The sequence below is a fragment of the Aptenodytes patagonicus genome, chromosome 3 (genome assembly GCF_965638725.1).
Source record: "Aptenodytes patagonicus chromosome 3, bAptPat1.pri.cur, whole genome shotgun sequence".
Taxonomy (NCBI): Eukaryota; Metazoa; Chordata; class Aves; order Sphenisciformes; family Spheniscidae; genus Aptenodytes; species Aptenodytes patagonicus.
The window spans coordinates 37,988,676-38,003,291 of NC_134951.1; the positions used below are offsets into that span (position 1 = coordinate 37,988,676).

At 37.3% G+C, this 14,616-nt stretch overlaps 1 protein-coding gene across 1 annotated transcript in view; it reads right to left on the minus strand.

The window, feature by feature from the left end:
* Positions 1 to 11,740, minus strand: part of IMPG1 (interphotoreceptor matrix proteoglycan 1) — a 69,811-nt gene extending 58,071 nt beyond the window's left edge. The window contains exon 1 of the mRNA XM_076335448.1: positions 11,674 to 11,740. Coding sequence (XP_076191563.1) covers positions 11,674 to 11,740 — 67 coding nt within the window. The remainder of the gene's footprint in view (positions 1 to 11,673) is intronic.
* Between the last annotated feature and the right edge of the window lie 2,876 nt (positions 11,741 to 14,616).

The following is a 14,616-nucleotide window of genomic DNA, read 5'->3' on the forward strand; positions in this document are numbered from 1 at the left end:
GCTTCAGGGTGTCAAAATAGCCTCAAGCACAGGAACCCCCATCTTAAAAGGCACACAAAAATTCAGGACTCATTTGGTTCCACTTCCTAAGTATTTGTGATGCAGTATTACATGACATAGCAGCTAAATTTAATGTAGAAATGTTAATGATAAAATTAGCATATAAGGTACACATTTAAATGAGCTGAAATATGGCATTTTGCAGGATTGTGTGACAGAAGCAATTATATTTTAGGTTGTCTACCTTTTTTGGTTGCATTTTCATACATTTGATACAGTCATTACAGATGAAAAATAAAGAAAAATGTAAATAGAATAAAAAACATTTTGAAAGAACTGTTTTGAAAGAAAAATGTAAACTTTGTAGATAATTGGAAAACTTTAAGGGAAAAAATATAAGAAAGACATGGTATATGTGTACCTGAATGCTGATGAATCAACTGAAAAAACTGCTTTGAAGAATGGTTTAAATACTTGTAAAAGAAGAATAAAAGGAAATAATCTGGTTCAAAAGGAACAAGTTCAGTGAGAGTAGTACTATCAAAAAAAAAAAGATCAAAAAACTTATCAGTTTGTTGGAGAAAGAAGAAATGTCATGCTGCATGTAACAAACACTAATTATCATGTTCTTAGACAAATCAAGAGAAAAGAAGGAAGGTAAAAACACATTATCTTGACAATTTGGAACTGTGTTAATTAAATGTTTAAAGAAAAGTGGGCAGATAAATGATAAGAGAAAAATAATTGAAAAGCATACTGTTACAAAAAGAATAGTTCTTGAAGTAAAGAATGGGAAAAGTTCTACCATATATGTCAGTATGTGTGTGTATATATATGTCTCAGTTCTTATTTAACTTCAGAATGAACATCCAATGCTTACTGTGTACAAATAATAATAATGACATTTATATTAGGAGGTAGGTGGTACTCTGATATGGAAAAAAGTTGACTGCTTGATTATGATGAATATTGTATGAAAGGCAGGAAGTTATACAATGAAGGCAACAGGTGATTGTTATTGCCTTGTAAAGCATGCCAGAGGCAGCAACCTGTAGGCCTGTAACTGTCTAATTGTTGCAAGGTAATTTCAAATGATGATGCAGTCATATAGTGTTTGTCATTAAATGAAATGGAAGTAATTTTTCCATGGTAATGTCAGATCATGAACCATAAACTACATAGAAGGAATTTTCCCTATGAAAACATGCCTCTGGGTCCATCAGAAAGCACAAGTGGCCAAACACTGGATCAGTTGAGACACTGAATTATTTGAATGATATATGGGGTGAGAGCAGAAGATCCAATGCTATTGAAATCTCAAAGCAGACCCCTGAAATCCTCTAGAAGAAAAAACCAAAAATCTACATGGAAAGTAGCCAATTGTAAGTCTATCACCTTTTACAAGGTGTATTAACTGTGATAGACCAGCTGCCCAGGCAGTCTGACCAACTGGGGCAGAGGATTTTGTCACTAAGCTCTTTGATAGCTTTTGTGTGGAGCAGAGGCCTTTCTTAAAGGATTTTCTTCTTCCCCAGGATTTTCCCTAAGTCATTAACTTGAATTAAGAATTATACTATTCATAAGACTGACAAAGGGGATTCTTCTCAAATGATTGTTGTAATGATTTCAAACTCTCTGTGTTAGGGTCACTATTTGGGCTTTTCAGTCTGAGAAAGTGACAGTACATTATCTGCTTCCACTTATCGCTGTTCTGCTAGCCTATTCAGGGTAGGTGTACATTTTTTCTCTTTTCATTCTTTCCCTTCAATTTCCACTTTTTTGTGGGAGGGATCTGCTGCTTAAGTATGCTTATTCTAATAGGTTTAGTTTCATTTATATCTTGTGGTTATTAAATTTCCCTTAATAGAGTAACTTTTATTATCATTAGTTCTTGAAATCACTTTTACTAAACTTAAGCAAAATTTGAATTGGAGAAAGCATCAGCCCCTTTCTCCACATGATTGTCCGATACTTATTTCCTAATATTTACTGAATGTGAATGGAAGAAAGCTTGTCTTCTGGTACAAACATTTTTTATTCATAATTCTTCAGAGCTGTGCTTTCCCCTGTGTCTGTGAAAATTCTGAACTGAGAAATTTTTACTTAAGACTCCTAGATGGTTCAGCCATATACTTTACTATTATATGCCTCCATCTACAACTTTTTAGGTGCTTTCCTTTCAGTGTCCTGGGTGGAAAAAAAAAATCTAAAAAGACCTGTGCTGTTATGAAATTGAACCCACACATATTAGCTGATCCCTTTTCTTTTTACCATGCAACATAGTAATCGAGTAAACTGGAGTGGTGCAAATTTTACAGGGTACATCATTTGATCATATAAAAAATCCCAATAAAATAAGGCTGTTTTATTTTTCTTAAAATAAGTAATTTTTGTAATTTTTTTGTTCTCATTCTCTTTTCTGAAACAAACATATGCAATTAATATATTTAGTGTTTACCCTGTCCAATTTGACTTTTTTTTATTTAACTCTGTTGTTTCACAAAGATGACTGTCTCAGTTTTACCTTTAAAAGGTATGTCTAAGATTTTTAGTTTTCTTTGATAGTTCTTGGGCAGAAGGGAAGATAACTGTCAAAGTCTGGTAACATTTTCCTGTACTTTAGCTTAATCTCCAAGGTGCCTTGAACAAAGCTGTAACTCTCCTTCTTTATTCTCACATGAAAGAATCTGCATCATTTTCCCCATTTTCCAGGTGGCATACTTGAGGAAAAAAGTTAAGGTAGTTATACTAAGGTGATCTACAGAGTCACTGTCAGCCATTATTAAAATTTGGAGTTCCTGACCTCTAGTCCTGAACTTAGACAAATATAACAAAAGATTTTCAAAATATGATAAAGCATTTTTCAAAATATGATATAGCAATCTTATTCATATGGGACCTAATCAAAGTGCTTTGACGTCCATACAGGTCTCTCTAGCGCATAGTACTGTTCTTCAGGTTTTGTTTTCAGGCAGATAAATGGTATTCATTTCCCAAAATAAAAATCTGAAAACCTCGGAATTAGGCCAGGCCTCTCCCCTGTGTCTCCTGACACCTGCATTATCAAATTTATACCCTCACTAAAAAAACAAGGCAGGAGAAATAGAATTCAAAGGTGAGAGTTCCTATGTGTTTGTAATATCTGCATGATGAAAAAGAAAAAGCACATCATTATTTAACTGGATTCTAGAAAAAGGGTTTAAAGCTATTCAGCTAATTAGTCAGCATTTTTTTTTAATTTGCTTTTATAAACACAGGAGCAAGAAGCTTGTATTCATACCTTTTTTGTATAACTGTAGTGGATGCTTTTCTATACAGCTTTATTCATTTCTAGCTGTTAATAGTATCAGTTTTGGGAGGCCTCCCTTTTTGGTGTGGGTTGTTTGGGTTTTTTTCAGCAATGTAGGCAATCTCTGTGTAGGAACATTTACCTACAACATTAATTTGGAAGTAAACTTTTAGTTTTATTTGACCTTAGAAAATTAAGCTATCATTGTATACAAAAAGAAGAATTTAAAATATGGTAACTTAAAGGTTTCGGCAGCAAAATTCAAGGTGACATCAGGACAAAACTGTTGAAGTCTGAATAATTCATCATTAAAATCATCACAAGGTTTGACATGTATGAAAAAGCAGATTAGTCTGAAAAATAAGTGGATGTTCTTAGGATAGAGGGGAATGCTTGACTGATAAATGAGACATATTGTCTGCACAATTAAATAATTATTAATTAAAGGCAAGGCTTATTTAAAGGGAACTGCTGAAATAGGACAAAGAAAGCTTATCAAAGAGGGTTAATTCAACAAAGATCCCATAAATGTGTTGTTGTGATCCAATTAAATATACAGCGGGGCCAACAGCCCCTGTGTTGATAATTCCACCAGTAACAAAAGCAAGGATGACTAGTCATGGAAAGTTGATCTTGAGATCTATGAAAGGGCTGATCAATGTAAACACCAGATGGAGCATAGAAAATAGAGAGAGAGGTAATATCCTGGGCTCTTCGCTTAGAGACAGTCTCCTCCTGTCATGGGAATAGTGAGGACCCCAAATTCTAATGGCACTTGCCAGTGGCAGACAGGGTCTCCATGACATATTCTCTCCTTATATTCCTTTTTAAATCTTTTTTATGCCACGTTGCCTCAGTCCCTGTTGCATGGGAAGGGTCTGACTGGGTTGAAGGGACTTAGATGAGCAGGGACAGATTGAAATATGGCATGGCTTTATCATGAAATGTGGCCTAGATCCTGCATATGAGTACTAGGAGCAGCACCTGTCTTCTCCCAGAGAAGCATGCAACGACCTCTATCTTCCCATGCAGATGTGGAAGTAGAGGCCCTTTCCTTGTATTCTTGCTGATGTTCGGGGCTGCTCGGCCAGTGCTTTGTCAGACACTGTAGCTCTGACTGTGCTTGCATTACATTTCCAAGCTTGTTTTCACAACCATGAAGGCTCACAACTTTAAAAACTTGAGAGTATGGAATCCCATATTAGAAAAATTAATGCTAATATTTAATCTGCTCAGGTCTTGTCTCTGAGAGCTCAGTGCCCTTAAACACAAGATTATATGTCTTGCTTGTACTTATCTTTGGGTCCAATATAGTCTTTAACTATTTTTAATACACACAGTGAAAGAACTTTGAGCGGAATTGTTGAGGGGACTCAGCCCCGACAGTTGCATCCTGGTGGGTAGAGGGTCTTATCTGGGAGCTAACTGGGGTAGCTGAGGCACAGGAGAGAACTCAGTTTGGATCTCACTTCTTCAGGTTTAGTGCACTCAGCCAGTGAACTGCTGGGTAAGTGGGCAGTATCCACTACTGCGGGGACGTTTTGCTGAAAGATAAAGAGCTGACATTGATGCCTAGCTTCAGAAGAAGATGAACACTGGCCAGAGGAGAATGCCTGTGTTCCTAAAAGAGAGGAAGAGGGCTAAGGCATTTATATTAAAAGTAACTAATTTTAATTCCTCAAAATGAATATTGACAATGATGAGCTTGGTAATTCCTGTTTGGTATGTTGGCTTGTGTGAATGCCATTCTTAAATGTCACTATATAGTAAGATTACTTGTGGAATGAGGCCTGGGTATCTGAATTGTGGCAAAGAGCTATGGTGGCCAGGTCCAGGCCAACAGCTTGGAAGACCCTGTGCTCAGTTGACCAATGTCCGCTAGCAAACTTGGTTTGTGGTGCACAAGTACCACAAAGCTGGTGTCTACACACCCAGCACTACAGAACCTTTCATGTACCTACTAATATCTTGTGTTATGCAAGACTCAGCATCACCTTATATGTCAGGGAGGTGCTAGGCCCTGCCTGTGCAGTGGGGACTTTGTACTGAAGACAAAATACATCTGATCCCTGTATCTCTTGCTTGGATTCAGCATGACAAAACGTCACCTGCACATGTTCACAAGCTGTGCTCAAGCTCTCTGACACAGGAGAGGAGCTCCAGGTTCCTGCATAAAAGGTAAGTTCTGTAATTTTCCACCTTTTAAAGACTATGTTCTTGCTTTGAATTAGATCTGTACCAAGGGATTTGCCTTCTTGAGAATTCAGGAAAATGGTGGGTTTTCATAAATCCTGCTTCTTGGCAGGAATGCGTGATGATGCTCCTTTAAACATTTATGGAAGATGAAGAATTTAGTCACTGTTAACATAGTACTCAAATAAGGCAAGGCTCCCATGAATCCTTATGTGAGATATTCCTGTTGTTATCCTCGTGTTAAAAATACTAAATGTTTGGTTATAATGAAAAAATCTATACCTCAGAACATATATGGAAATAAATCTGGAGAAGAATGTGATAAATTATTTTGAAATATATGGTATAGCAATGACAGTAGTAAATGTCTAAATTTTAATAAAAAATCCAAAACTTTTTTGTTTTAATAGTGTTACATTCAAAGCTAGGAGATGGCATTAGATAATGGTTGTTTTGCAGAACCCTTTAAATTAACCTGGATTTACATTTTGGTGCCAAAGAAAGATCACTGTTGTCATCAACCAATGTGCTTTGGAATTTCAGTAAGTGTGAAGAATTTCATTTCTGCAAGTAGGTAACGCTGAGAAACTAAACTAGATATCATAATCCCTCAGCTGTTCCCCTCCTCCTAGATACTCACACAAATCTGTGTGGTTTTCTATGCCAAGTGGAGAAACACAATTGTTAAATCAACCAACTTCAGAAAGAAAGCTAAGAAGATAATTTGAAACAATTTTTATGACATTTATGCTTAGGCCTTATAAAAGACAAACATAATTTTTTCTCCCTCTCTAAATAGACAATTTAGTAACATCTTTGAATTAGGCTAACTATAAAATTAATGGCAAAATAACTATAGTGAATTATCTACCTATTATAGATGACAATAGAAAACATAATATGCCATTGGTAAGATTCTCCTGCTTTTGTGAATATAGTTGTCATATAGTGACTAACAGTGAATCCACGTTCACAATAAATGCAGCCTGTACCAACCACAAATACTGAACATGCTGAAAGCTTTATGAGTCAATACATGTAATTTTGACACATTTCCTTCCTACCTGAAAAAGCATCATAAGAAACTCATGTTTTCCTTGACATCATATGTCTCATTTAAGGTAGAAATATAAACCATCTCTTTCAGGCAGAGAAGTCCAAATTCTGGTGAAGAATCCTCCTTGTTATTCATCAACTTTACTAACTGCTGCTGCTGGAGTTCATAGAAAATATCAAAGGCCATCTATGGTTTCATTGCTAACATCTGAATCCTGTAACAGGCTGCTTAAGGTCCAGGACCCAGACTAGAAACAACATTGAAGAATGATTGGTTTTAACATTGACATATGAAACATATATCTATTTGTATTTCCTTCACCATCTTAGAAGCATTTGACCTGAAATGCTGTTCTATTATCTGATATGGTTTGCATGAAAGGGTATAAGAAAATGCTTTAAATTTTGAGTAGTTCTTGGAGGGTTGCATCCAATCTGCACTGATGAAGCACTTACTTGAGCACCTCTGCTATTCATTTTCTAGTCTTACTCAAGACGTACAGCCATCCTCTGAGAAAGTCAGTGAGACAGCATAAGTTCAAGTTCCAGAGATATTTTGCCATTTATGTCAACATTTCAACAATTTTGATGGTGTGAGTCAAAGAGTCACAGTGCAGAATGGGCTTATTGAGGTAACTGTATTCAAATATGATGATGATTAGGATGGTTGACGTATGAGAAAGCTTCCAGGAACAGGAAGCCGCAGTGCCATCTCTTTGCTTGAGCTTGTGTAATTGCAACTGGTCAATTTTACTCACAGTTTAGGGGCATTCATCCTGCAATACAATCTACAGTCTCTGGCTAATTGATTCTATCCCATTTTGACAGGGAGTGACCTGGACTTAACCTTACTTAGTTATGTGTCAAGCTGCATAGACCAAATTAGGTTGGGAGGACACCTGGAGGTCACCTAGTCCAATTCCTTGCTCTAAGCATGGCCAACTTCTGAGCTAGATGAAATTGATCTAGTTTTGAGGGAGAAGAGGAAAGGGAAAAGAACTTGATCAGGACTGTCTTCATTTTGTGCTGTAACCACAAAATCACAAAATGAAAGATGAGTGCATTACTGCTTCCTACCTGAAACTGCTGGGGCTTCTATGATCTGTGTTGACTCATTTCTATGAAAGGTATACCTGGAGCATACCCACTAAAACTGGTATTTCTGGTAACAGGGTTACCAAGATTGTTAATATACAATTGGATAAAGTCTGAGAGAGGTACTGAAAGATTCAGAGTGGCCAATAAGAAGGTAATTTTGGCTCTGCACTAAAGTAGAAATTTAAAAGCCAGTAGAACCTCACCACTGAAAAGATAAGCATGGTGGCCTAAGTACAATTAGCTATGTAGCTATAAGTCTGGGTCCTACTGATTTGCAGACATCTATGTGACTAGGCAGTTGCTTTGAGAATCAGCCTGCTAAACTCTGCTGTTGTTCTGCTTTATGACTGCAATGCTTCTTACAGGTCAGAGCTTCAGTTTCTGTGTTACACCTCAGGTCCTCATGCTTTTGTGAAATGAGGATGATAGTGTTATTCTGTCAGACAGGTATATTGTAAGGTTAAAACTGGTGGTATGCTTGCATAAAATGATAAGACAAGCTACAATTATGTGAGGGTATAGAAACACACACCTACACTGTGGCAGGTGTCAGGGTACTCCCAGATGACTGATCTTATGTTTTCCAGATATGTTACTATCCTGAAGTGTCTGTCCAGTAAATAGCAGCTGGTAGTGACTAAATGCCAGTGTCTATGTATATACAAGCAGACAGATAGATACATATTTCTTTTTACGAGGTGTGTTGTTCAATATCACACATTCCAAAGGGGAAGAAATTGTTTGAAACACAGCTGGGCTTGCAAAGTGCAAAGCTCATGCAATGTGCAGAATAGTGCTCCTAATTCCTGATAAAAATGGAAGAATTGTGTGATAGAGAATGACCACAAGACTCATTTTAATCCCAAAGGGACTGGGAATAGGACAGAGGTACAAAAGCAGAGGGTAAAACATAGATTTTAAATATTTTAAAGCATCAAAATGCAGTAGAATGCATACACAGTTTTCCTTCTGGGAAGAAGACAGTGTGTTTGCTACATCTAATGAATGTTGGCAATATCACTTAGTGCACTGCTGAAGCCACTAGGACACCACAATTAGCTGAGAAATTAAGAATAGCATAAACAATAATCTGGATTTCTATCAGGTTAAGACTCCAAGTAAAGTTATTTCATTGTAGCCTGTAAATTAATGTCCTGTAAAGGGAGAAAACCTTTTATTATTAGTAGTGATCATCTTGTCCACAGGTGTTTTCAGAGAAAAAATCCCACACGTTTAACTGTTCATTCACATATAATTCACTAATCACTACGATACTGGTGTGATTATATCTGGAATTAATCTTTAAGATTCAGTGACAATATTCTAGTATTTTTATTCAAGTTTGGCTTTTAACCAGGAAATAGACAGGATTAAAACCCACATATAATCCAGTGTTACCTTTGTTTGGGAAGCGGAAAAAAAAAGGTTTACTTTCCATTTGTTTATAAGCACAATCAAGAAAGCTAACTTTAACTTCATAATTCTTATTTTATGGATGAAAGTAGAAAATAATCTTAGTGAAAAAAGCAGATGTCTTTTTTCTTTCTTTCTTTGAAGCTTTATGTTCTTTGACTTCCCTTTCCCTTTGGCACAAATTTGCTTAACCCTTTTTTCAAGGGCAATTATAGTAATGAAGATCTGCAACATTTTTGCTGAATTGGAACAACTGAGCGGGAAGGGGTAAGTCAGAATGAATTAAAATGATTTCATAGAGCACACACAAAGCCTTTGTGTCCTAAAGAATGGCTGAGTAAATAGCAGATATTTGCTTGCTGAATAAAAAATAACACTAAACAGCCTTGAACGCTCTCTGGCTCCCTTACATTCTCAGTATCAAGTGCTAGGATGTACCCAGCATCAATGTATAGTTTTGGGAGTTCAAAGCTCCTCTGTATTTTGCTAGTTAGTCTGGGTTTTCAGTGGTTTACAATTCAACAGTTAAAAATTACTCTACTGTCATATTTTGCATGTAGTTTTTTTGCCGTTGCAAAGATTTTATCCCCCTCACTTTCCCTTCCTATTGTTAGAGACAGTTTGTGTCAGGATAGTGGTGAAGACCTGAGTTGAAGTCCTGAGGTAATTTCCTGGTTTCTGGCACTAGTCATGGCCAAAGATAAACACTCTATCTCAAGTCTTTATTTTGCTCCCTACAGTTTCCTGTTTGTTTACTGTGGAATCGGAGGTGCTCCTGGACAGCCTCCAAAATGGCTGGGAGAAGGAGTCTTTTGGTCCTAAAATAGGGAAGGGGAGGAAGGACCAAAAGACATTACTGAGCAAGCCCCACTTTTGTTAACGCACTTTTTGTTAAATATAGATGTGAGTAAATCAGGAATTTGAATTTAAGACCATTTTGTTCATGAGGGAAAAAAAATCAACTGTTTAACCCTCTATAAATGTTTAGAGATTATTTGCTCTATGTTTTTTTCTTTTAAGATGGGAGTATTTTATATCTTAGTCTCATTTCCTAGTCTGTCACAGCTGACATGTACTGCAAACTTGAATAGCCATAAAAGCCTCAAATCATCTATGTTAACATCACTAATGAGTGATTAATGTAAGTATTCAGACTATCGGGAGAGCCTGTGTATTTTTGAAAATATTTTCTGTAAGTATCTGACCCTAATGCTGTCATAAAATAACAGTTCTGGAAGCATCCCTGCTCTGGCAAAGAAGTTTCTTAACACATTAAGTCTTTTGAGATCTGTGTGCATATATCTGAAATAACATAGTTTAAAAATATTATATATGGCATGACTACATGGCAATAAAAAGTAATTATTATGCATTTATGCATACCACATGTGCTTTATAAAACTGGTGGGAAGGAATTTTTCCAATGATCATTCACATGCATGTATAGAAAAAATATTTTTCCCCTGAAAGCCATCAAAAATGAGAAAATTCCAACACTGCTACATAAGCAAGATGCTATGTGAAGTTTATTATTGGCCATTGTTTCCTGAGTGTTGATAAAGATTCTATGCACCAAGTCTTCTACTACATCTCTTAGGCAGCTATTATACAGTTCTGTATTCCTCTCTGTCAAGATAGCCTCCCAGAATTTTGCTGAAGTCTTTTATGGGAAATGTGTTGTAACATACAATCACAATTTGCAATGGGTGAAACTGTGTGATCCCACTTTTTACATTATCATTTTCTCAGTTCATAATTATAAATGTGGACTGTAATGATACCATTGAGGAGACTGAGGCTGATGTGAAATAGGAGGTCAATGACTTGGGCAAGCATAAAGCAGTTGTAAAGTTGGCTTTTAATTCAAAGCATAGATGGAAAAGTTAGTAAGAAACCTCCCCCAAAATTAAACATGTTCCCCAAAGCTCTAAATCTATTGAATATGGAACTGAACAGGGAAAAATCACATCATCATCTTTTCTTTTTTGTTGTTGAAGAAGCTTTAAAATTGCTGTGAACTTTTAAATGTTTTTAGAAGGAACAATAGTTAGCTGTTGTACTAAGTACAGTTGTCTGTATTTCTGTTTTCTTGCAAATAATTTTACAATTATTATTACAGTAATCCTTACTAGTATTGCCTTCTTTTGGATATTTGCCAGTATGGTTTATTCCTCCAGAATTTGTATATCTAGAAGTTTTTGAAGTTGTTTCTGACAATGGCTAGTAAATACAAAGATATACTTCACTACTTTCTCTTCATTTCAAGGATGATAGACCATCTTCAACAATGTCAGCACTTAGATATCTTTCAGCTATTTTGCCCCTTCCATATAATTGTTTTTGAAATTACATTTTTTCATAACAGAACATATGCAGGTAAATCAAAACTAAATGGCATCTCTTACAGAGATTGTAAAGCCTGGGAAACACACATAAGAAATCTTGCCAACGTTTCCTTTTCCAACTTTATAGCAGTGTCAGTAACTGTACTGTCTCTAGCTGAATTGTCAAAACACCAAATTCCAAACAAAGAACTCTGTAATGTGAAAATACCCTAATCTTTCAATTTATTTTTTTTCAAAATGCAATGTAAATTCATATAAACCTTTAATATATGAACTTACCTCTGCTTCCCTGAACTTGGAGAGCAAGGCAAATGATGAAAAATATTAATCCAGTTTTCAAATGCATGCTGTCTATTGATCACTCACAGTTTTCAAGATCAATCATGCAGGAAATAAGAATATTTAGGTCAAGTAGAAGGATTTTGTTTTCTTAAAGGACTAAAATCCCCAAGCGTCTTCCCTCTTATTATTTTTCAGGTGTCCCCAGCCTTGGACTGCATTGAATTGCAACGAGGCAAAGAGTGCAACAGGTGCCAGAATGCAAGAGCTGGACAAAGCCCTCCAACGCACACACTTCTAGCCTGGGGGACTGGAGTGGTAAGACAAGAGTGACGAAGTTTTAAAAAAAAGCAGTGTCTGTTTCTGGAATAATCTGTTTATCTGCTGCTCAGACATAATCCCTCTTACAGTCCAGCTGGAAGAGCTTGCTTCATCTTATTAACCTTCTGGGGCAGCATCTGTCAACCCCAGAAGTCTTCAGCAGCACCATGATAAACAACGGAAGTCTCTTCTAGTGTCCACTGCCTTTGGGCATTCCAGAGGTATGGCATGTGTGAGCAGAGGCAAAACCACGGGGAGAGCTAATTGTGCTATTTCCAAACCAGTTATCATAAAACCCAGGGAACTTCCTTTGAAGAGGAAGACAGCTTTTTCTGAAAGAACATGCTATACTCAGCTTTTCCACTGCATATGTCTTGGAAGCCTCTCTCCCTTCTCATACCAAAAGGTTGCTGTTGCAATATTCCTATCAGAGCAGTGATGATGATGTTCTGTGACAGCAATGAAATTATGTGACTCAGCAGTAAATTGCAGCAGTGTTCAGGGCTGGCACAATCTGATGCCAAACTGGGAGTGGGGGAGGGAAGGTGCTGCATGGAGGTAGAATAAGAAATGGTGTTGAGAAATGCTGTTACAAGCACATAGCTATAACCAGGCCAAGAATTGGCAGTGAGTGAATACGCTTTTCAAACAGCTCTGTTCCGGTTTCCCAACTAACTATTCCGGTTACATATTTGGCATGTGTAAGTGTTCCATACTTACTTTTTATTTTCCAGAATGTTTTTTACTCTTGCATTACACCCAAAAAAGCTACCAGGTGGGCATTTGTAGTGGTCTGTCCCCCTTAGAGATTTTTATGCAACTGTGCTTTAACATAGGAAGTATCTAGACTGGCAGCAAGAATCTGTAAGCACAAGTTACTTTAAGAACAGCCTTCATTTGAACCCAATCAGTATTCTATTTTTACTTAGTTTTTAAACAATGGTAACCTCCCTTCCCGAGATTGCCTAATTTTAACTGCTCAAACCAGCTAGTACAGAGACTGGGCTGGGACCAAACAAGATCTGCTTTTTTTAATTTTCACAATCTTTTTCTGATTTTCAGTGCTCATTTTAATGCTTTATGTATATTGTTTCATGCACATTGTTTTATTATTCTAACGGTCGTGGTTTAACCCCAGCCAGCTACTAAGCACCACACAGCCACTCACTCACTCCCCACCAGTGGTATGGGGCAGAGAATCAGGAAAGTAAAATTGAGAAAATTTGTGGGTTGAGATAAAGACAGTTTAATAAGTAAAGCAAAAGTCGTGCACGCAAGCAAAGCAAAACAAGGGATTCATTCACTCCTTCCCATCGGCAGGCAGGTGTTCAGCCATCTCCAGGAAGGCAGGGCTCCATCACGCGTAATGGTTACTTGGGAAGACAAATGCCATCACTCTGAATGTCCCCCCCTTCCTTCTTCTTCCCCCAGCTTTTATTGCTGAGCATGACGTCATATGGTATGGAATATCCCTTTGGTCAGTTGGGGTCAGCTGTCCCGGCTGTGTCCCCTCCCAACTTCTTGTGCACCCCCAGCCTACTCACTGGTGGGGTGGTGTGAGAAGCAGAAAAGGCCTCGACTCTGTGTAAGCACTGCTCAGCAGTAACAAAAACATCCCTGTGTTATCAACACTGTTTTCAGCACAAATCCAAAACATAGCCCCGTACTAGCTACTGTGAAGAAAATTAACTCTATCCCAGCCAAAACCAGCACATCAGTGAATCACTGCACATATCTAGAATAATACACTGATGTGCTGTTTAAATACAGCTAAAGCCGTTTCCTTTGCTTGCAGAAAAATGACAATTTAGGCCATCAAGGACTCTGTTTAGACTTCTGATGTCAATTGTTGGTAAGTCTGGGGCTCAAGGCATTGTCACATAAAGATGATCTAAAAGTTGCTATGCATAGTGCTGAATTTTAGGTACCCTACGCAGGTATGTAAATCAGGGCGCCAGCCAACTCATGTTACCCATAAAAGCAAGTCAGATTCTATACCATCAGAGTCTATACCATCTAAGTTTGACTTCTGGTTTTAGTTGTCCTGAGTAATTTCTTCTACTGGTCTAGTCAACTGTTTTCCTTATAATTTCCATGCTGCATTTACCTGAGAGACCTGTCCCACCCTGAGGAAGGGGAGATATATGATTATGAAGTACATTTTAAATAACCTCTAATCTTTCTCTGGCATTCATTATTTCCATAGAAGCCAGATCGGTACCTGGCAGCCAGCATGCACCAGGCACAGCTTTAGGCTTCTGATTAAAAGTGAGGAAACCTGGGTTCTTCTGCTCCCTTCTTTGTTGTTGAGTTTGGCCAAACCAAGTACTCTCAGCCTCCATATCTGCAAATGGAGAGGATGACCCTCGGAGAGCTAGAAAAGCCTCTGTGGGAACAAACAAGATAATACATGTAAGCAAGAATGGCTTTTTCCCCCCTTTCTCATGCGTTAAAATGTAGATAAAATATTTCACAAGTTAGTATTTTGAATTTTTAAAATAATATTTTATTTTTAGATATTCTGGTTTGCATATCAAAGTTAGGCATCAGCAGTAGTCCTGTAGTGGGTTTAAAGAGTTTGTCATGAAGAGCACAAATTGACTTTTTGCTCTTTGAGCTTTT